We start from the raw sequence: 21,992 nt of genomic DNA, 5'->3' as shown, positions 1-21,992 counted from the left end.
GAGTCTGCTGCATGTAAGACAGGTGCCCACCTGCTGTACTATCAATCTGGCCCTAATAGAAGGATTTTTAAAAGATTGGAGCCCCAAGGACTGAGGATATGGCTCAGGGGTCGAAATAGGCAATTAAGTCCTGAGCACCACAGGATGTGGCCCCAAAACCAAGTGAATTGGGGGCTGGAGAGATAGTACGGCAGGGATGGAGCTTGCTTTGCATGTCTCACAGATGGCTAACCGAGATTCAATCCCCAGCATCCCAAACGATCCCCCAAGCACTGCCAGGAATGATCCCTGAGCACAGAGCCAGGAGTAAGCCTAAACACCACCGGCTGTGCTTGCCCCTCCCCCAAATAGGAAGTGGGTAGTAGTACAAATGATAAGTACGTCCTTAGCTATGCATGACAAAATGTATGAGGGTCATAAGTAGACTTGGTGAAGAGACCTAGAAGTCATTGTGTGTGCCACGTTTGGGTGGTGGGGGGAGACAAATTTGTAATTGAAGGAGGAAATGAGTAGATGAGTGTTAGGTGTAGATGAGGCTTTGGAAAAGAAGCAAAGCCCAAAGGAAGGAAGGCAGGTGGCTTATTGGAGGAGACCGCTCCTTGCCCTGAAGTCTTTTTTTTTTTTGTTTCTTTTGGGGGGGTCACTTTTATTTTTAAGCGTGGTGTCTCACCTGGTGATGCTCAGGGATTATTCCTGGGCTCTGCACTCAGAAATTACTCCTGGCTCAGGGGACCCTATGGGATGCCGAGGATCGAACCCGTTTCGGCCGCGTGCTAGAAGGCTAACGCCCTCCTCGCCGTGCTATCGCTCTGGCCCGTCCTGCAGTTCTCGAGCTCTCACTCTCTCTCTCTCCTTTCCAGCCATCGACCTCATCAACAACCTCCTACAGGTGAAGATGCGCAAGCGGTACAGTGTGGACAAGTCGCTCAGCCACCCTTGGTTACAGGTGAGGCAGGAGGCAGGGCTGAGCGCAAAGGGGCGGGGCTGGAGGGGTGGGTGTAGCCAGATTTGCTATTGGTCCAGGTAGTGAAGCATGACTGTCAGTCTGGGATGGGCCTCTGATTGGCCGGGCTGGAGACTTGGGGGCTGAACAGTTGTGAGGGAGCCTCTTACAGGCTGGGCAATTAATGTGGCGCCTCAGCACCAGACGCTGCTGGCCGCCCGCCGTGCGGCCCCCCAGTAAGCCCCTGTTTTGCCGGATTCAGGAGTACCAGACGTGGCTGGACCTCCGAGAACTGGAGCGCAAGATGGGCGAGAGGTATATCACGCACGAGAGTGACGACGCGCGCTGGGAGCAGTTCGTAGCCGAGCATCCACTGCCCAGGCCGGGGCTGCTTGCTGACGGAGAGCTCAGTGGGGTCCTCCTGCCTCAGGACCACGAGATGCAGGGGCTGGCTGAGCGCATCAGCGTCCTCTGAGACCCTGTGCAGCCGCCTCGCCTGCCCCTTTGCTACCCTCCCAAAGTGGAACTGTTCCGGGGCGGGGCTTCGTGTGCAAACTTTTGGGCCACACCCCTTGGGGCGGAGCCTGGCGAGGGACTTTCCACAAAGTCTATTCCCCAACCATTAAAATGGACTCTTCCCTGGCCCAGCTGCACTGTGGTATCGTGCGCGGAGACTAGTTAAATGGCTGTTGTGGTGGAGGGGACTGTGAGGGGCAGGGGAGAGGGCACTGAAGAGGGATTCTGGGGGACTCAGTGCAGGAGAGAATGGAAGGAAGAAGACCAGGAGGGGAGGCGATGAGATAAACATCAGGAGAGGAAGAACAATGGACCAAGAGTTGGAAATGGAAGGGTTGATGGAGAGGTCGAGGGTTTAGAGAAAAACAGTGGTTTGATTTTTTTTTTAATTTGATGTGTTACTCTTGATCGCAAATAATGATAATATTAATAATAATGCCATTAGTGCAAGTCTGGGTCACACAGCAGAAAGATTATACACATTACATATTTTTCTTTTCTTTTTTTTCTTTTTGGGTCACACCTGGTGATGCTTAGGGGTTACTCCTGGCTTTTCACTCAGGAATTACTCCTGGAAGTGCTCAGGCAACCATATGGGATGCTGGGAATCAAACCCAGGTCAGCTGCATGCAAGGCAAACGCCCTACCCGCTGTGCTATCGCTCCAACCCCACATTCCATGTTTTCTTATTTTATTTTGGGGCTCCTCTTGGAGAGCTCAGCAAGCTACCAAGAGTATCCTACCTGCATGGCAGAGCCTGGCAAGCTCTCCATGGCGTATTCGATATGACAAAAACAGTAACAATAATAGGTCTCATTCCCCCGACCCTGAAAGAGCCTCCAATCATTGGGAAAGACGAGTAAGGAGAGGCTGCTAAAATCTCAGGGCTGGGACGAATGGAGATGTTACTGGTGCCCGCTCAAGTAAATCGATGAACAACAGGATGACAGTGATACAGTGATTTTTGTATTTTATAGTGATATCATGCCAGAGGAATTGATGTTGGACTAGGGGTGTTGGGACCATCTGGGCCATCCCTCAAGGGCCTTAGGTGGCTTCCGGGGCTACTCCTGGTAGTGTTTAGGGGGCCAAGCAGGATCAGAGTTTGAACTGGGGAGCTGGAGCGATAGCACAGCGGGTAGGGCGTTTGCCTTGCACGCGGCTGACCCGAGTTCGATTCCCAACATCCCATATGGTCCCCCGAGCACCACCAGGAGTAATTACTGAGTGCATGAACCAGGAGTGACCCCTGTGAATTGCCGGGTGTGACCCAAAAGGCAAAACAAAACAAATTACAGAATTTGAGCTGGGATCCTGGTGCCTTAGCATCCAGGTAATCCATTTGATGCTATTTTCTTGGAAAATAATGTAATGACTTTACACACCAAGTATGCTCTTCCACTTCCTGACTTTTTTGTTGTTTTGTTTTGGGACCACGCCAGGCGGTGCTCAGGGATAACTCCTGACTCTGCACTCAGGAATTGTTCCTGGCAATGCTTGTGGACCCTATGGGATGCAAGGAATTGAGAACCCAGGTCTGCACGTGCAAGGCAAGTGCCCTCCCCGCTGTGCTATGGCTCCAACCCCTTTCGCGCTCCCTGTCTTATCCATTGGTCATACATCTACCAAGTCTGGAAGGAAACATTGAAGAGACCCCAATACCCCCTTTTTTTTTTCTTTTTGGGTCACACCCGGTGATGCACAGGAGTTACTTCTGGCTCTCACTCAGGAATTACTCCTCGCGGTGCTCGGGGAACCATATGGGATGCTGGGAATCGAACCCGGGTCAGACGCATGCAAGGCAAACGCCCTACCTGCTGTGCTATTGCTCCAGCCCCCCCCCCCCCCATTCCCCTTTCAGGGGGTTTATCATCCAGTGGAGAGAAAAGCCTGATCCTAGACAGTAAGGATCTGGATCAGGTCTTCTGAATATATTTAAGCTATATCTTGCTCCTGAGGTTCCAGGTCCAGGGAGCCTCTCTTTCCCATTGACCAATGTCCCCCAGCTCACAGCCCTTACCCCGATTTTCTGACCATAGACCTTTTCTCTAGCCCTCCTATAGCCAAATAGACCAGACAAAGGCTGACCCAATTTATGTCAATTGTGCCCTCTGCTGGCCAGCTCGGGTACTGCAGCTCTTGAGTTTGAGGATCTGAGATTCAGGAGAGCAGACGGCTGACATGAATCCAACCCTACCAACCGACCCAGGCTGGGAAATGTCCAGAAAGACTACTTAGACCTGGGCTGGGGATCTTGTGTAGGGGTTAAAGCGCTTGCCTTGCATGCAGCTGAACATAATTCTATCCATGGTGCCACATGGTCCCCTGAGCACTGCCAGGTGTGGCACCTCCCTCCCCCCAAATACTCAGATCTGATCTTGGACAATCACTTCATCTTAGACATTAGTTTCTTTAACATTCTCAAGTCAGGGCATGTTCTAAAGTACCCTTTTCATGGAACAATGCTCCAATGGCAGAATCCCATGAGCTGGTATGAGAAGGCCTCAGCAGAATCAACAGCCACACAGAGAAATTCAATGATCAATGAATAAAGTGGAGACAGAAAACCCAGGGGCCAGAGCCACAGTACAGCGGGCATGGCACTTGCCTTGCATGCAGGTGGCCTGGATTTGATACCCAGCATCTCATCTGATATGATCTGAGTACAGCCATAAAGTAATTTCTGAGCTCAGAGCCAGAAGTAACTCCTGAGCATTGTCAGGTGTTGCCCAAAAGTGAATGTGTGAGGGGGGCAGAACAATTCTATAGCAGGAAGAACATTTACCTAATATGTGGCCAACCAGGATTTGATCCCCCCTCAAAATAAAAAATAAAAGAAAAAGAAAGGAAGAAAGAAAGAAACCCTCTGGAGATGTGAGTCAATGGGGGAGCACATGTCTGGCATGTGTGAAGCCCAGGTTTGATGCCCTGTACCAACTACAGTGATAAAATGGTTAGTGAACCCAGGTGGATACGTCAGAGGGCTGAGCACCTGCTTTGCACTCAAAAGTCCTGAGTTTCACCCCGCTATCCATCCTGGCCTGAGCACCATTGAGTATGGCTCAAAAATGACAACAAGATGCATCGCCGGGTGAGACCCAAAAAACAAAAACAAAAAAAATGGCAACAAGATAAATCTATATAAAGGAACTCAAGCATCCAACTTAGTCTCCCCAGTGACTCACTTCCTGCCGACTGTCTCCTCTGTGTCCATAAATACCCCTTAACGGCAGGGGGAAATGACCCAGACCCCTTAATGGCCATACCACCCCTTTCACTTTGATAGTCCACAGGCCTCCCCCAACCCCATAAATAACTCACAGTTTCCCCGCCTTTCCCTCACCGTATCAAAGAATGCAGTGAGACCCCAGTATCCACCACGTGGTTTGTGCTTGTGTGAGCCACTTCCCTTGGGTCCCTTGGAATTCAGCCTGGTTGTTTCATTCCCAGTACTCTGCTACATCTTTCAGGAAAGACTTTTCTAGCAGCCTGGAACATTCCATGTTATGTGAGACCAATTCTTTTTTTATTTATTTCTTTTTGCTTTTTGGGTCACACCTGGCGATGCACAGGTGTTACTCCTGGCTCATGCACTCAGGAATTACCCTGGCGGTGCTCAGGGGACCACTTGGGATGCTGGGAATCGAACCCAGGTCAGTCGTATGTAAGGCAAACGCCCTACCCGCTGTGCTATCGCTCCAGCCCCATGAGACCAATTGTAACTTAGTCCGTTAACTCCACCTTCCCACCTTACCCCCACAAAAACAGGAAAGAAACCAGCAACTTCTTCTCAGACTCACGGAGTCAAAGAGACGGATCTGAAGTCTTGGTTCTTCTTGGCCTCGCACAGGGCATACGGACAGGAGAGGTGGACGCACTTGCCTTGAGTCTTGGGGATCCCCGGTAGATCCTTGGCTGTGTGACCCGCAGGCACCACCAGGGGGCAGGCCTGAGCCACTTTCAGCAGAAAGAGGTGCTTTGCTCGCCCACCAGGAATTGCCGAACATCCCTGAAGCCAAAAGCCTTCCAAGGCTCCCCCAGTCCTTCAGCACCCCTGACACCCACCCCCGTGCCCCACTTCCATACCCTCCCTCAAGAGTCCAGCGCTAATTTGGTTTTGTTTGGGGGCCACACCCAGTTGTGCTCAGGGATCACTCTTAGTGGTGCTCGGGAGACCATCTGGGGTGCCAAGGGAACAAACTCAGTCATCCTCGTGCAAGGCAAGTGCCCTACCCACTGTACCATGGCTCCAGCCCCAGAGCCCAGTGCTAAATCCAGAGGCCCCAGGGATATCCATGCACTGGGCACAGGTTTTTTTGTTTTATTTTTTTCTGGTCACACCCAGTGATACTCAGGGGTTACTCCTGGCTCTGCACTCAGGAATTACCCCTGGCTGTGCTCAGGGGACCATATGGGATACTGGGAATTGAACCCAGGTCAGCTGTGTGCAAGACAAATGCCCTGCCCACTGTGCTATCGCTCCAGCCTCATGGACACAGGCTTGGTGTGTTGGAGGTCTGGGTTTCAGTCCCACATTGTATGGTCTGGAACAACCTCAGAGCACAGAGCCAGGAGTAACTCCCCCCCACTTTTTTTTTTTTTTTTTTGCTTTTTTGGGTCACACCCGGCGATGCACAGGGGTCACTCCTGGCTCATGCACTCAGGAATCACCCCTGGCGGTGCTCAGGGGACCATATGGGATGCTGGGATTCGAACCCGGGTCGGCCGCCTGCAAGGCAAATGCCCTACCCGCTATGCTATCGCTCCAGCCCCCCCCACTTTTAAAATAAAAAAAGATGACGATATCCAGCTTCCCAGCTGTCAGCAACTTTATGTCTCAAGAAATGGGAAGCCCAGAGCAGAACAACAGCACAGCAGCGGGGAGGTGCTTGCCTTGCATCAGCTGGTCAGGTTCAATCCCAGGCATCTCAGATAGTTCCCTAAGCACAGCCAGGAAGAATTCCTGAGCACAGAGCCAAGAGTAACCCTGAGCACCGCCAGGTATACCCCCTTCCTCCGCCAAAAAAGTGGCAAACCCAGGCCCAGTGAAATAAAGCAAGGAGCAGACATTTGCCTGGCAAGCAGCTGGTCTCAGTTCAATCCCCAGACACACATGATCCCCCCAATCCCACAGGTACCCCTAAGCACAGAGCCAGAAGGTAGTCCTGAGTACCACTGGGTATAGCTCAAGAAAGAAATCAAAGGTAGTGGTGATCAACAAACCCCAGACACATGCAAGCAGCCAGACCCCCCCAAACTAAAGGAAACCCTGTGCTGTCCAGCCCACAGATCGTGTCCTTGCTCGCACCTCAAGTTCCTTCCCCATTTGCTCCAATGAGTCCAAAAATTCACCTAAGGCCCCACCTGGCAAGGCCAGTCAGAAGTCAGAAAAACACACTGCATCACTGTATCACTATCATCGATTTGCTCAAGCAGGTACCAGTAACGTCTCCATTGTGAGACTTATTGTTACTGTTTTTGGCATATCCAATACGCCACGGGTAGTTTGCCAGGCTCTGCCCTGTGGGTGAGATACTCTCAGCAGCTTGCCAGGCTCTCGGAGAGGGGCAGAGGAATCAAACCTGGGTCGGCCGCGTACAAGGCAAACGCCCTACCCGCTGTGCTATCACTCCAGCCCTCAGAAAACACAACTGCTTCATAAACTGAAGGCCAGCAGGCAGTCATGGAATACCATCCTGGCGGTTCACTTCAAATCCTGTCTCTCTGAATGCTCAGCTCCTGGCTGGGGAAATGGCTTAAAGGACCAGAACACAAGCTTTGCCTGTGGGAAGCCAGGGTTAGAGCACCAGCTGCATGCAAAGCAACCGCCCTATTGTACTGTCTCTCCAGCCCCCTGAGGAGATGTCTTCTCTGATGTGTGTGTTTGGTCTTTGGGCCATGCCTGGAGGTGTTCAGGAGCTTCTCTTGGATCTGTGCTCACGGGTCACCACTGGCAGGATTTGGGAGACCATATGCAGTGCTGGGGACTGAACCAGGTTCTTCTGTGTGCCTCACCCGCTGGACTGTCTCTCCAGCCCCTGGTCTTAAGTGTCTTTACTCACAAGTGACTCCTTTGTGTCTCCAGTTTGCAAACAAGTTACCTTGTGCACAGGGGTTGATTAGAAAAGAAAGAGGTTCTTGGATGATCTTCTGGGCCCTGACTTTTAGGAAGCCCACCTATGTTTGAGAACTAGGTATAGCTGGAGAGGTTGCAGGGATAGTGACCCAGCACAATCCCACAGGCTGGCCCGCCCCAGCCCAGAAGGAGGAACCCTTGGAAATCAATGTCAGGCTCAGACTCCTAAGGCCATGAACGTGAGAACAGAGCATCTTAGAAGATGGAGAACAAAGGGTCTTAGAAGGTCGAACAAAGGGTCCCTGGAAACACGGATTTGTGATTGTGAAGCCTCACAGCATCTGGAGGACAAAAGATGCTCAGAATGTGTCCTGATGGGATTAGAATTCTCACCCAGACTGTTGGCATTCCAAGATTTTGGACTTAACGGATCTGGGACTCAGGCAGGACGGGCTACTTGGTGCACGTGAAAAATGCAGAAACCCCTTGTTCAAAAATAACTTCAAGAGAATCCCAGCTGAATTTGAAAACCAGCGAGGGGACCCTTCTAAACCAGAACGGACCAGAGAAATTGGCTCGACGTAGAAGCACAATTTTTTTTTTCCTCTTGAGAAAATGTCGGTCTCGGTGGACCTAGCTTTCTAGTTTTACAGCTAAGGGTCTGGGAAGACTTCGTGGAAGAGGAGGAAATACGGGCTCCAACACTTTCGGCCCCCCTGCGCAGTCTCAGAAGCTGAGGGTGGCGGCGGGTGGGGAGAGTGGGGAGGGGGAGAGGAGCAGCTGCCAAACTGTCACGTGGACCCACTCTCTATTTATAGATCTCCCCTGCCCCTCTCGCGGGACCGCCCAATGAGAAGGAGAACTGGCCCGCAAGGGGGCGGAACCATGGGAGGGGGCGGCCCAATGATACTAGAGCGGGGGTGGACTGGTTTCATTGTGACGCGGGGGCGTGGCCAGGAGGGGGCGTGGCCAGGCCACCGGGCCGCTGGAGCGAGTAGACAGCTGCGAGCATGCGTCGCTCCCGGGGCCGCGGGGGACTGCCCCAGCCAATGGGCGCCGGTTGCTCCGCGGCCGGGGGCGTGCCCATGCAGATGAGGCGCGGGTGGGCGGACCAATGGGCGGGCGCCTATGCAGATGAGACGGTGACAGCCGGGCCAGCGGGCGGGCGGGCTGCTGGGGCGGGGAGGTGGGACCCGGAGAGGGGTGGCCGCGGGGCCCGGCCGGGCTGGGGCGGGGGGCCGCAGCCATGATCCGGGCCTTCTCGTTCCCGGTGAGCCCCGAGCGGGGCCGGCTGCGGGGCTGGCTGGAGGGCAGCCTGGCCGGGCTCTGCGAGTTGCACTGGCTGCGGGAGCGGCAGGAGTACCGCGTGCAGCAGGCGCTGCGGCTGGCCCAGCCCGGAGCGGGGGGCGCCGAGGCCGAGGACGAGGAGGACGGCGACGAGGACGAGGATGCGGCGGCGGCGCGCCGGGCCGCGGCCGCCCTGGAGGAGCAGCTGGTGAGGGCCCGCCTGTCCGTGCGTCCGTCCCTCCCTCCGCCCCCAGTCTGTGTCTGTCCGTCTCGGCTGGATGCTCAGACACTCGCCCGGCGGTGGGGGAGGGGGCAGGGAAAGAGGACAGGGGGTGGGGCTGAAGACCCCAGAGTCTGGCGGGCGGCGGGCGGGATCTTGTCTCCCCGCCCCCAAACTGGGGGAGACGGGGCCGCATCGCCTCCGCTGGAACCTCGCGTGATGATGCCCAGGTCCTCCCCATCCCCTACACCCTTTCCCCCAATACACCCCACCCCAGGAAAAACCTCTCTGGGCGCCAAGCGTGTGTCACACCCAGGTTTGGCATCTGGCAGGGGTTGTCTTCTTGCAGCTTGGGTGACAGGGGGTGAGAGTCCCCATTTTACGGAGAAGGAAACTGAGGTCCAGAGAGGGCAAGTGACTCACCCAAGGTCACACAGCCCTGCTTCAAAAGGCTTCTCTCCCAGGCCTCTCCATCTTTCCCAAGTCCTGGTGTGCATGGGAGCTCTCCCGAGGGGGCGGGGTGGGGGGAGGGGACCTGGGGATCTTAAGGCCTGCTGAGGGAAGGATGGCAGCTGAGATGACGCCTACAGCCCGGAGGCCTCCATGGTGGTGGTGACCCGCACTCACCTTCTCTCCTGCCTGCTCCCAGCTTGGCTAGACCAAGCCCTCCCTTAACGCGCCCCCCCCATACACACACGCACACCGGTGCGCGCCGGATCTGGGCTGGGGTGCTCCCGGGAGGTAGAGGTCACCAGAATGATTCAGGGAGGCCCCATCCCGCGCTCCCTGCCCGGCCTCTCCTGCCCGGGTTTCTGCACCTTCTCCCCCCACGCACACTCCCGGACTTTCTGGGCCGGGTTCCCTCTGAACCCTGGCCCGCTCGCTCCAGGCCTCCCCGTCCCCCCTCGGCATTTCCGCAGCCCCCTCTCTCCAGCCCAGCCCCATCCCTGTCCCTAGCTTGCCCCTCCCCCTCCTCAGCCCGCCAGGCCCCCGGACGACCCCCGCCCCCCCCCAGCACAGCCCACCCCAAAGCCTGTGTGTGGCCACAGTCTCCTGTTTGGGGAAACCTGAGCTGAGGTGGCGAGGGGGGAGGGGCTCTCCCCAGCGCTGACCTCATCTGCCCCCTCCCCAGATGGGAGGGAATGTGGAGGTGTTGGGGGGGTGGGCGGGCCCGGGTCCGCCAGACTCGGGGGCTGCACGCCCCGCCCCTCCCAGGCCGGCCGGGAGAGGGACCCCCGGCACATTCTTCGAGGGAAGCAGAAACAGCTGTGGGAGGCCCCACCCCCTCCAAAGTTAGAGCCGCGGGGTGGGGTCCTGCCCCGGCTCCCCTCCCCTCCCTCCCCTCCCGGCGCGGGCTGGGCTGGGGACGGCGTGGAGCACCTCGCTCGGGGCTGGCTGGGCGAGGGGGGCCTTCCACCACGGCTCCTCTCCCCCACGCACCCCGCTCTGCCTCAGTGTCCCCATCTCCGCGCCTCTCCGCGTCCCCATCTCTGCCTCCAGCCTGCCCTATTCTCTGCCTCCGTGCGTATCCTCCCCGCACACCCTTAGCGCCCCCCACGGTTGTAGTGGAGAGGCCCCCCCAGTCCCCCACCCCCAGTCTCCAGGCAAAGCTCGAGTCCCGGCCGCGGGAGGAGGCGGTGGTGGCAGCAGAGGGAGGAGCAGAGAAGCGCTAAATATAACCCCATTGGGGGGGCGCCTGGGTCCTTCAGAGAGGGGGTGGGGGCCATCGATCCCAGAACGGTGGGCTCCCCGAGCCCACCCGGGGAGGGGGGAATGCACCCCTCCCAAGGCAGAGAAGGAAGCGGGACTAGGTGAGCAGCAAAAGACGGAGGAAGGGGCCAGCGTAGCCTGGGAGGGAGCGGAACCGGCTCACACCAACCCGGTGGTTCCCTGAGCCCCCGCCATGAGTGACTCCTGAGCTCACAGCCAGCCCGAAAACCAAACTGTGGAGAAGGGCAGGTGGCTGAGGACATTTCTGAGGAAATGTGGCCAGAATGGCTGGGGCTGGGGGCACTGCTGTCACCCACCAAGGCAAAAAGATCTTCAACTTTTTTTGGGGGGGGGTCACACCCGGCGATGCACAGGGGTTACTCCTGGCTCTGCACTCAGGAATGACCCCTGGGTAGGTGCTCAGGGGACCCTATGGGATGCTGGGAATCAAACTCAGGTCCGCTGCGAGCAAGGCCAACGCCCTCCCCGCTGTGCTATTATTGCTCCAGCCACAGGTCTTCAACTTTTTGAGACTCAAACAAGTCTCTTTCCAGCAAGAAGGACTTCAGCTAGACACAGGGAAGGACTTCCCAGTGAGAAAGCAGGCATAGAGACGTAAAGGTGTGGGGGCCCGGACAGAGGGGCGCGGGCTGGCAGCAAGGCAGCCTCAGGCCGGACCTTCTGCTCTTTTCATTCCTTTGCAGTGGGAAGGGATGAGGTCAGACTAACAAACAGTGGGGAGGGGCGGCCAGGCAGCAGAAAAGGGGCCTCTGAAGTCTCTGAACTTGAGTCTGCAAAATGGAACTCCTCTACACCTGGCAGTGCTCAGGGCTCGCTCCTGGCTCTGCTCTCAGGTCTGGTTCCTGGCTCTGTGCTCAGGGCTGGCTCTTGGCTCTGTGCTCATGGTGGACTCATGACTCTGTGCTCAGGGCTGACTCCTGGCTCTGTGCTCAGGGAGCACTCCTGGTGGGACTGGGGGACTCATGTATGTAGTACCGGGGATTGACCTGGGTCAGCTGCGTGCAAGGCAAGGTACCTCCCTGCTGTCCTATAGCTCCTGTCACTCACCCTCACTTTTACAATTCTTTTGTTGTTGTTGTTTTGACTCCATACCTAGCGATGCTAGGAGTTACTCCTGGTTCTGCATTCAGGAATTACTCCTTGCAGTGCTCAGGGGACACTATGGGATACCAGGAATCAAATCTGAGTTGGCCCCGTGCAAGGCAAATGCCTTCCCTGCTGTCCTATTGCTCCCGCCCTGACCTTTCTTTTTCATTGCACAAATAAAAGCTGATCGCATTGATTCCAGGTTAGAGACTCTGGAGTTTGCATATCACCCTAAAAGCTTGCATTGATCAGGGGCTGGAGTGATAGCATAGCGGGTAGGGCGTTGGGGTTTGCCTTGCACGCGGCTGACCTGGGTTCAAATCCCAGCGTCCCATATGGTCCCCTGAGCACCGCCAGGAGTAATTCCTGAGTGCAGAGCCAGGAGTAACCCCTGTGCATCGCCAGGTGTGACCCAAAAACAAAAAAAACAAAAAAAAAAAAAAAGCTTGCATTGATCAGCCCTTAAAAGGAGCTGCTGTTTCAACTCTGAGCCCTGAGAATGGACGTTCAAGAAGGGAGGGAGGGAGGGTGCTGTGTAGTGTTGTGTGATAGACCCACAGAAGATCAGAGAGGGCAAGAACTGAGCCTGCGGTCACATAGCAGGCAGCGGGGAGAGAGAAGTTGCAGCCCTAGCAAGGTGGCACTCCACAAGTCTTTTGAGCTCCTTCCCAATCCAGCCCTTCTCTCTTCCTGCCCCTCTCCCATCATCACACTCCCCAGAGTTCTCCATGGGATGCTAGTCCCAGAAACAGTTTACATACCAAGCCACAAGACTCTGGCTTTGCTTTATACAGATTCCACTTTTGGTGGTGGTGGGAGGGGAGGTCCTAGACTCTATGCCAGCGGTTCTCCAAGTGTGGCCTGGTGGGTGGAGCAGCTGAAGCAGCAGGGGGAAGTGGGGCGGGCGGCAGGGGCGGGGAATGGGAACCAATCAGAAGTGCAAATTCTGGGACTTTGGACAGATCTGGCTGAGGCCCCTCTGGCTGAGGCCCCAGAGACTGAGCTCTTAACCTGTGCTCCAGGAATTCTGTGCTTCCCTCCTACTCTCCTCTCGCACACTTCTTGTTTTACTCCACCTTTCTGGGGGCTGGTTCTGTGCAGTCATGGCCCGGTTCCCTTTGAATGGCTGTATAGTATTCCACAGTCTAGAGCTTGGGGCTGTGTGTGAGATGGGGCCCAAAAGGTCACGCCCTCTAGCCCAGAGACACAGCTGGGGGTGTTGTTGAGGTGTGTGAGCCCGTCCTGGTGTTCACACACTGGAGTTGTCCAGAGGCGCCTGGCATGGCCATGGGCATCATCTCTGCTCTTCTACCTCCCGAGCTCCTGCTTCCTGTAGGGTGGTTCTGGCAGTAGAGGAGGAAGGTCAAAGTGGGGACCCAAAGAACTCAAACCTTTGCCCTCCTGCTGACAACCTGAGACACCTCCCTAGGAAATAGGGCACAGCATGGACTGGGGGGCACTGCTGGGGAAGGGATCCTGTAAACCAGGCAGGGAATGAACCAAGGCGTGGTGGAGGGGGGGAGAAACAGCCCCATCAGGAGACTCTCACGGCCCAGAGGAAGGGGCCGTGTGGGGTGCACGTGGCCAGGGGTGCAGAGGCAGTGCCTCCCCCCCCCCATTTTTTTTGCCCCTGGAGCTATGGCAGCCCAGCCTTGGGCTATCTACCTGGGTGCTGCTCAGAGATGGGGCCTCCCTGAGCACTGAGCCAGGAGCCCAGGGCCAGCAGGGGAAGATAATGGGTTCACCTTCCAATCATAAACAAGGTTCAGTGTGGGGGGTGGGAGTGGGAGGGGGCTGTTATTCTCGGGGAGCCCCGGGGACCAGGAGAGCAGCCTGGAGTGTGGGTAAGCAGGGGGAGGGTGTCTGCGGGTGAAGGGGGTGGGCCAGCCAGTCCTTCTGCCCTAAATAGGCAGCGCTGGGCTCCTGCCCCCGCCCCTCCCCCCTCCTCCAGTCTAGACAAGCAGCTTTTGTCTGAGGGTCAACCGTCAGCCCCAGGCTGCCAGCCAGCACCTCGCGCCTCCCCCCAGGTCCCCCTGCAAGCCTCTTGCTGGCTCTCACCCGGTTAGCCAGATGAGGTGAAGTCCGGCTCTCTCTGAGACCCCCTGCCTGCCCGCCCCCCTTGCCCCTGCCCCCAGCCCCCTGCGCGCTTCGCTTCGCTGCCATCTAGGCTGGAGAGAGCGCCAGGGGTTGATGAAGCCCCAGCGTTGCAGGAGCCAGGGAACGCGGGCGCTCCAGAGGCTTCCCTCCCCTTGCTGCCCTACGCCACCAAGACTGACTCCTGAGCACAGAGCAAGGAGTAAGCCCTGCGCACTGGCCCCTCCCCCCCTACAAAAGGTGGATGTTTGGGGGCTGGTCCTGTGGGGCAGAGAGCATACACGGTGCATGTGTGAGGATCTGGGTCCTGTCTCTGGCACCCGGTACCCCTCCCAGCCCCCCATCCTGCAGAGGGGAGCTGAAAAGAAAGTAAATGGGGGGTGTTGCCTTCTACTAGACATTGTACATGTTTCCTTTGAACCTGCTAATGTGAATGGTGGATTTGTGAGAAACTCCTCCAAAGGGCCAGGGAGCTATGTACGTGAAGGTGGGGTGGGGAAACCAGGACAGGAGGACACTCTGGGTCCCAGAACCAAAGAGCCTGCTGGGGCTGGTAGTACCACCGAGGCACAGCAGACTTGAAGAGTTTTTTTTTTTTTTTTTGCTTTTTGGGTCTCACCCAGAGCACAGGGGTTACTCCTGGCTCTGCACTCAGGAATTACTCCTGGCAGTGCTTGGGGGACCATATGGGATGCCAGGGATTGAACCCAGGTCAGCTGCGTGCAAGGCAAACGCCCTACCCGTTGTGCTATTGCTCCGGCCCCTTGAAGAGCTTACTAAAGGGGTATAAGGGGCTATCCAGAGACTGAGGGAGGGGTCCCGGAAAGAAGAGCTAGGAGAAGCAGACCAGTGGTGCAGGGCTCTGCCCCGTCCTGGCCACCAACAAATTTGGGGGTTGTGGGGGTCTTGAGGGCCACATCTGGTGGTGCTCAGGAGACCATGTGGTGGCTGGGTGAAAAGGACCCTAGTCCTTTGAACTCACTCCCTGGCCCTGAAATACCTATGGGGTTAGGGTCAGAGAGGACCAGGGAGGGGAAGGGAGCAGGAGGGCCAGGGCTGCAGCGCAGGGACAGCACTTATGGCCATGTGTGAGGTGCCTGCCGGGGTCCATCCCTGGCAGGAGAAAAAAATAAAAAGAGAGAGGGGATGGGCCATGAACACAGACAGAGGGAAGAGGTAGGAGTCAAGGCTGCAGCATCCCGGCCCAGAGAGATAGTACAGCGAGGGAAGGTGTTTGCCTTACATACAGCTGACCCAGTTTGATCCCCGGCATCCAATAAGGTTGCACGTGGGGAATAATTCGGTTTGGTTTTGTTTTTGCCTTTTTGGGGTAACACCCAGCAGTTCTTAGGTGTTCCTCTTGGCTCTGCATTCACTCAGGAATTACTCCTGATGGTGCTTAGTGTACGCCATGGGATACTGGGGACTGAACCCGAGCCGGCCACATGAAAGCAAACATCTTCCCCAGTGTACTGTTGCTCCGGCCCCAGGAGTAATTCTTTTTTTTTTCTTTTTGGGTCACACCCGGCAATGCACAGGGGTTACTCCAGGCTCTGCACTCAGGAATTACTCCTGGCGGTGCTTGGGGGACCATATGGGATGCTGGGAATCGAACCCGGGTTGGCCGTGTGCAAGGCAAACGCCCTACCTGCTGTGCTATCCCTCCAGCCCTCTTTTTTTTTCTTTTTGGGTCACACCCAGCAATGCTAAGGGGTTGCTCCTGGCTCTGCACTCAGGAGTTACTCCTGGCAGTGCTTGGGGGATCATATGGAATGCCGGGGATTAAACCTGGGTCAGGCATGTGCAAGGCAAATGCCCTACCCACTGTACTATTGCTTCAGTCCCTCTAGGAGTAATTCTTTTTTTTTTAAAAAATGGATAGTGATGCGTGTTTAATAGTAAAAATGTTTGACAGGAGTAATTCTCTCTTTTTTTTTTTCTTTTTGGATCACACTGGTGATGCACAGGGGTTATTCCTGGCTTATGCACTCAGGAATTACCCCTGGCGGTGCTCAGGGGACCATATGGGATGCTGGGAATCGAACCTGGGTTGGCCGCATGCAAGGCAAACGCCCTACCCGCTGTGCTATTGCTCCAGCCTCCATGACAGGAGCAAATCTTAAGTTCTAGTTGGGAGTAATTCTGAGCTGGGTATGGTCGTAAACAAACAGGTGCAAAAAAATAATAATGACCCCCTAAAAAATAGATGAGGTATCCTGAAACTCATCAGCCCCAAGCAGGAATGTGGCAGCTGAGCAGGAAGGGCTAGAGCCAGCAGAAAGGCTGTCCGATGGGCATGAGAGCTGAAGAGCTTAAGGATGGGGACTGGAGTGACAGGACAGTGGGGAGGGCATTGGCCCGGCATGCATGCAGCAACCCAGGTCTGATCCCCGGCATCCCATGAGCGTGGCCAGGAGTGATTTCTGAGCAGAGCCAGGAAGGACCAAGCGTCCTGATGGCCTGGTCTCCTTCTGTCCTCAGGAAGCCCTGCCTGGGCTCATCTGGGGCTTGGAGCAGCAGCTGGGGGACCTGAGCCTGGAGTCGGGGGGCCTGGACCAGGAGAGTGGGCGCAGCTCCGGTGAGCACAAGGAGATGGAGTGAGGCCTGCCTGGGACACCTCCCCCCCGCCCCCCTTCTTCCCCACTGGGCCCAGCCCCTCTGTCCCCTCCCACCCACACCCTTTCTCTCCTGATCTTCTCTGCTCGTCTCCCTGGACCCCAGGCTGCTATGAAGACCCCAGCTCCACGGGCGGCATGGACTCCCCGCCCTCCACCTACTGCGGAGACAGCGGCTTCTCCGGCTCCGGCTCCTATGGACGCCTGGGTCCCTCCGAACCCCGAGGCATCTACGCAAGTGAGAGGCCCAAGTCCCTAGGTAAGGGGGGGCGCAAAGGGGGTGTGGGGGCTCTGAGAGACAGGAAAGTCAGAAGGGTCGTGTTGTGGAGGCCCACACCCCGTGGTGCTCAGGGCTAATTCCTGGCTCCGCTCTCAGGGATCTATCCCAGTGGGCTCAGAGAACCCTGCTGGGGATTGAAGGCAGGTCGGCAGCATGCAAGACACGCGCCCTCCCCGCTGCCCTATCTCTCCGGCCCAGTCAGAACAGTTTCGAGCATACACACATTTTCTGGACACGATTCTGGGCTCAGCTGTGTCCCTCTCTCCGTGCTGGGAGAGGACCCCTCTGCAGAGCTCCGTTTCTCCATCTGTTCGGACAGGAAGCATGGCAGCTCCCCGTGACAGACGGAATGTCTGGATCATCAGGGAGCCTCAGCCCAGCCCAAACTCTGAACTTGGCCTTGGGAGCAGCTGGTCCCCAGGGACTCTTTCCTCCTTTAGAGAAGCTCAGAGTCTCACACACACACACACACACACACACACACACACACACACACACACACACACACACACATCAGCCCCATGCACCTCAGGTCATAGCCCAGCACTGGAGGGGGGTTGTTGGGGAGAAGGACCCAGCTGGGAAAAACTCCCAATTCTCACCCTGCTGACATTCTGGTGGAAGAAATCATCAGCTGGGGGCAAGGGAGTGGCCTCAGGTCACAAGGATGTGGCCTGGGTTCCATCCCCCGCCCCAGCATCCTCCGCCCAAATCAAGATCCAAGAAAGAGAGAGAAGCCACAAGATACAGGAGTCAGTAGTCTCAGAAGGAACACCAAGCTTTAGAAGAACTAGAAAACAAACTAGGGAAGGAAGGAGGGAGGGCGTCCCCTTGGAGTTGGGGGGCAGTTTGGGAAACCAGAGTGATTCTTCACTGGGAGGTGACAGTTGAGTCCCCTGGAAAGGGAGTGCAGGAGCCAGCTGGCAGGTGCCTTAAGAGAGGGGTCCCCAGGACAGCCGGGTGAGGTGTTTGGAAGGTGAAGGGGAGTTTGGAGAGGACCTCACAGAGAGCCGGGGCCACCGTGAGAGGAGAGGACAGCAGGGCGGACCCCACCCCACCCCGGAGGTGTGTGGTTTTGTTACAAGCCTGGTAAAATTGAAGCTGACCGGGTACCAGACAGGAAAACATTGTCAGTAGGTAAGTTAGAGAAGGGTCAACACCTAGAGAAGATACCACCAAGATGCCAGGCACCTCTTAGGGTCCCCTAAGCCTTGCCCAGTCTGAGCACAGAGCCAGGAGTAAGCCCTGAGCACCACCAGGTGTGGCCCCCAAACAGCCATAACAACAAAAGAGACTCAAGGCTCAGAGCCAGGGGGCTGGAGCCATAGATAGTCCAGTGGGAAGGGCGTTTGCCTTGCTCGCGGCCGACCCGGATTCGATTCCCAGCATCCCATATGGTCCCCCGAACCCCGCCAGGAGCAATTCCTGAGTGCAAAGCCAGGAGTAACCCCTGTGCATTGCCGGTGTGACCCAAAAAGAAAGAAGAAATAAAGAAAAAAAGGCTGGGAGCCAGAGAGATAGTCCCCGGGTTAAGGCACCTGCGTTACATGCCGCCTGCCCTGGCCATTGCGGGAACCACCAGCCTGCAGCCCCGCCCTGATGGGAGTGAGGACTGCTGGTGTGGCCCAACAGCAACCCCCTAATAAAGAGGGGGGAACAGTCAGGCCTTTAAGGCCTCTGCATCGTGCCCCGAACACTGCTCCGGAGGCAGTGAGTGACCAGGGCCAGGCGGTGGGGCCGTATCCACCGCTCCCACTGCCCCTTCTTTTGCTCCCTCCCTAGGAGACGCCTGTCCCAGCGCGCCCGAGGTGGTCAGCACCCGCCCAGCCGTGCCACGGTCCTTCTCGGCGCCCTATCCGACAGGCGCGGGCCCTGAGGGCTGCTCGTCCGCAGAGCGGCGGACCCGCGCCGGACCCTTCCTCACGCCCAGCCCCCTGCACGCCGTGGCACTGCGGAGCCCGCGGCCCTGCGGCCGGGTCCCGGGGGACTCGAGCGACGCGGCGGCGGGCGCGGGGCGGCCCCTAGACGGCTACATCTCGGCGCTCCTGCGCAGGCGCCGCCGCCGGGGGGCGGGCCAGCCCCGGACCAGCCCCGGGGGCGCGGACGGGGCCCCGCGGCGCCAGAACAGCGTGCGCCAGCGGCCCCCCGACGCGTCCCCGCCCCCCGGCGGCGCGCGGCCCGCGCCCGAGCTGCCCGGGGAGCGCCCCGGGGGCCGCCCCGCCAGCCCGGCCGCCCTGGGTCGCGCCTGGGCCTCGCAGTGGGAGTCGGAGGTGGCCCCCGAGCCCCCAGCGCCGCCCGCCGCGCCCGAGCCCCCGGACAGCCCGGCCGAGGGCCGCCTGGTGAAGGCGCAGTACATCCCCGGCGCGCAGGCGGCCACCCGCGGCCTCCCGGGGCGCGCTGCCCGCCGCAAGGCGCCGCCGCTGACCCGCGGCCGCAGCGTGGAGCAGTCGCCGCCCCGGGAGCGTCCCCGGGCCGCGGGCCGTCGCGGACGCCTGGCCGAGGCGTCGGGCCGCCGGGGGTCGCCCCGGGCCCGCAAGGCGGCGCGCTCGCAGTCGGAGACCAGCCTGCTGGGCCGCGCGGCCGCCGCGCCCCCGGTGCCCCCCAAGTACCCGACGGCCGAGCGCGAGGAGCCGCGGCCGCCCCGGCCCCGCCGCGGGCCCGCGCCCACCTTGGCGGCCCAGGCCGCGGGCTCGTGCCGCCGCTGGCGCTCCACCGCCGAGATCGACGCGGCCGACGGCCGCCGCGGCCGGCCCCGCGCCCCGTCGGCGCGAGGCCCCGGGCCTGGCCCGTCCCCGTCGGTGCCGCCGCGGCGGCTGCTCTACGGCTGCGCGGGCAGCGACTCCGAGTGCTCGACCGGCCGCCTCGGGCCGCTGGGCCGCCGGGGACCTGCGGGCGGCGGCGCCGACGGCGAGAGCGAGTCGAGCGCCAGCGATGGGGAGTCGCCCGCCTTCAGCTCGGCGGCGTCCAGCGACTCAGACGGCAGCGGGGGCCTGGTGTGGCCGCAGCAGCTGGTGGCCGCCACCGCCGCCGCCGCCGCCGGCCCCGGGGCCGCCGCTGGTGGAGGGGCGCCCGCGGGCCCCGCCAAGGTCTTTGTGAAGATCAAGGCGTCCCACGCGCTCAAGAAAAAGATTCTGCGATTCCGGTCGGGGTCGCTCAAGGTCATGACCACCGTGTGAGTTCGGGGTTGGCTTAGGGTCCCCTTTCATGGCCTCTGTGCCCCTACCCGGCACCATCACACACACAGCCCCCGCCACTGGCCCTCCCACCTCTCCCTTCCAAAGACCATGATTTCAGCTTCCAAAGACCCTTCCTCACTCCCTGCCTTGCCAGAGTCCGATGAGAAGTTCCCTGCCCGGCCCCCACCGTGCGACCCCCACTGGACTAGGAGCCCCGCCCCAACCCTTCTCCAGTTCTGTTCAGCTGCTGGTTCTGTACCCTGGCAAGAAAGTTCCCCATTCCTAGGCCTCACTTTGCTCATCTGTCCCTATGGGTGCACTTTGGTATGCAGCAGGTGGCATTCCGTGGAGAGATCCCCATTTTAGTTTAGAGCACAGTTTGTCCCTTCTCACAGTGAGGTCTCTGAGTCCTTTCCATGCCCAGGTATGCCCCCCCCATTCACAAGTGCCCCCCGCCATGTCCCTGGACCCCTCTGACATCCCCTTGGCACTCCATTGGCAACTCTGAGTCCCACCCAGTTGGTGCCTAGAGGGCCCTGAGGAGGGAAGGAGCCCAACATTGGGGTTTTGAGGGTCAAGTAGGAGTTGGCAACACCTGAAAAGAAAGCCACTTGCCTCTCCTGGACAATCTTGCAGCATTGGGGAGGTGGAAATGGGAAAGGAAGATGGTTTCTATCTCGTGCCTCCCCACAGCCCTTGTGAGAGGGAGTTTGGGGCAGCCCAGGGTGTGGCCCTCAGCTGTTTCGATCCAGTTGTTTTATTTTTAAACTTACTGTATTTATTACGACGATGATGACTCCCCCGTGCACAGGGGGGCCAGATTCTGTGTGTTTCTCTAACCTCTTTGTAAATAAATTCACAATCTTACATAGTTTATAGACTGGCCTTCTGGGGTCGTAGGGGGGAAGTGCTTTCCTTGAGTCAGCATGGGTTGAGTCGTTCCTGATTCTGTGAGACTGGGCAGCATCCAGCTGCAAACAGGACATTGCAGGGCTGTCTTCATGCACTGGCTACGGTGATGTCTAATTGAACTCTCCTGACCTTTGGAAAGAGGGAGGGGAGGTGGGGCTGGAGCCATAGCACAGCGGTCAGGGCGTTTGCTTTGCACAAGGCCAGCCGGATGTCCTAGGTTCGATTCCCAGAGTCCCGTCCCCTGAGCACAGAGACAGGAGTAACCCCTGTGCATTGCCGGGTGTGACCCAAAAAGAAAAAAAGGAGGGAGGGAGAGAGAGAGAGAGAGAGAGAGAGAGAGAGAGAGAGAGAGAGAGCAAAAAGCAGGGCCCCCCACATGAAACATGCACTCAACCACTGAGCCACATCCGTGGCTCCAAATCTGACCTCTCACTGAGCTTTATTTGTTCAGACATAGAAATAGAAGCACACTGGGGCTGGAGCAATAGCACAGCGGGTAGGGCGTTTGCCTTGCACGCGGCCAACCCAGGTTTGATTCCCAGCATCCCATATGGTCCCCCGAGCACCGCCAGGAGTAATTCCTGAGTGCATGAGCCAGGAGTAACCCCTGTGCATTGCCGGGTGTGGCCCAAAAAGCAAAAAAAAAAAAAAAAAGAAAAGAAATAGAAGCACTGCCTGGGCCAAGGTGAAGGCTCAAAGGGCTGGAACACATTCTTTGCATGTGGGAGCCCTGGGTTTAATCTCTGGCACCGCATGGTTCCCAAGCCTTCTGAGAGCATCACTGGGTCAAGAGTAGTGTCTGAGCACTGTCAGTGACCTTCATGATTGTCTTTGTGGACATAGGGGAACAGGAACAGAAAAATTATATATATGAAATATACATTTAAGTATTCTGTTATATAAAACTACATCAGTTAAACTATGTACTTAGCAATTTACTTATTTATTTTTGCATGGCAGAGCCTGCCAAGCTACCCGTGGCATATTTGATATGCCAAAAACAGTAACAACAAGTCTCACAATGGAGATGTTACTGGTGTCTGCTTGGGCAAATCA

General features: G+C 57.6%; 2 protein-coding genes across 4 annotated transcripts in view; both read left to right on the top strand.

The window, feature by feature from the left end:
- The window catches only part of PRKD2 (protein kinase D2), a 29,432-nt gene extending 27,862 nt beyond the window's left edge, over positions 1–1,570 (top strand). For both annotated transcript variants that reach the window (XM_004607714.2, XM_055145758.1), the window contains exons 18-19: positions 861–946; positions 1,206–1,570. In XM_004607714.2, the coding sequence (XP_004607771.1) occupies positions 861–946; positions 1,206–1,418 (299 nt within the window). In that variant the 3' untranslated portion in view covers positions 1,419–1,570. The remainder of the gene's footprint in view (positions 1–860; positions 947–1,205) is intronic.
- A 7,118-nt stretch (positions 1,571–8,688) lies between these two features.
- DACT3 (dishevelled binding antagonist of beta catenin 3) lies at positions 8,689–20,898 on the top strand. Of its 2 annotated transcripts, XM_055145989.1 has the most exons (4): positions 8,689–9,030; positions 16,435–16,531; positions 16,675–16,827; positions 18,631–20,898. In XM_055145989.1, exons 1-4 carry the CDS (start codon positions 8,782–8,784, stop codon positions 20,022–20,024), a joined length of 1,893 nt encoding a protein of 630 aa, XP_055001964.1. In that variant the 5' UTR covers positions 8,689–8,781; the 3' UTR covers positions 20,025–20,898. The 2 variants fall into 2 exon arrangements, with proteins under 2 accessions (XP_055001964.1, XP_055001965.1); XM_055145990.1 differs by lacking the exon at positions 16,435–16,531 and having other exon boundaries at positions 8,898–9,030.
- The last annotated feature ends 1,094 nt before the right edge of the window (positions 20,899–21,992 follow it).

This window comes from Sorex araneus, chromosome 8 (genome assembly GCF_027595985.1).
Source record: "Sorex araneus isolate mSorAra2 chromosome 8, mSorAra2.pri, whole genome shotgun sequence".
Lineage (NCBI taxonomy): Eukaryota > Metazoa > Chordata > Mammalia > Eulipotyphla > Soricidae > Sorex > Sorex araneus.
The sequence above is the reverse complement of the archived record's forward strand: the minus strand, read 5'-3'. Positions and strand labels throughout refer to the sequence as shown.

Coding starts and splice junctions, on each gene's coding strand:
- DACT3 (XM_055145989.1), top strand. CDS start 8,782: ATGATCCGGGCCTTCTCGTTCCCGGTGAGCCCCGAGCGGGGCCGGCTG. Junction 9,031..16,434: donor CCGCCCTGGAGGAGCAGCTG/GTGAGGGCCCGC, acceptor TTCTGTCCTCAG/GAAGCCCTGCCTGGGCTCAT. Junction 16,532..16,674: donor GGAGAGTGGGCGCAGCTCCG/GTGAGCACAAGG, acceptor CCTGGACCCCAG/GCTGCTATGAAGACCCCAGC.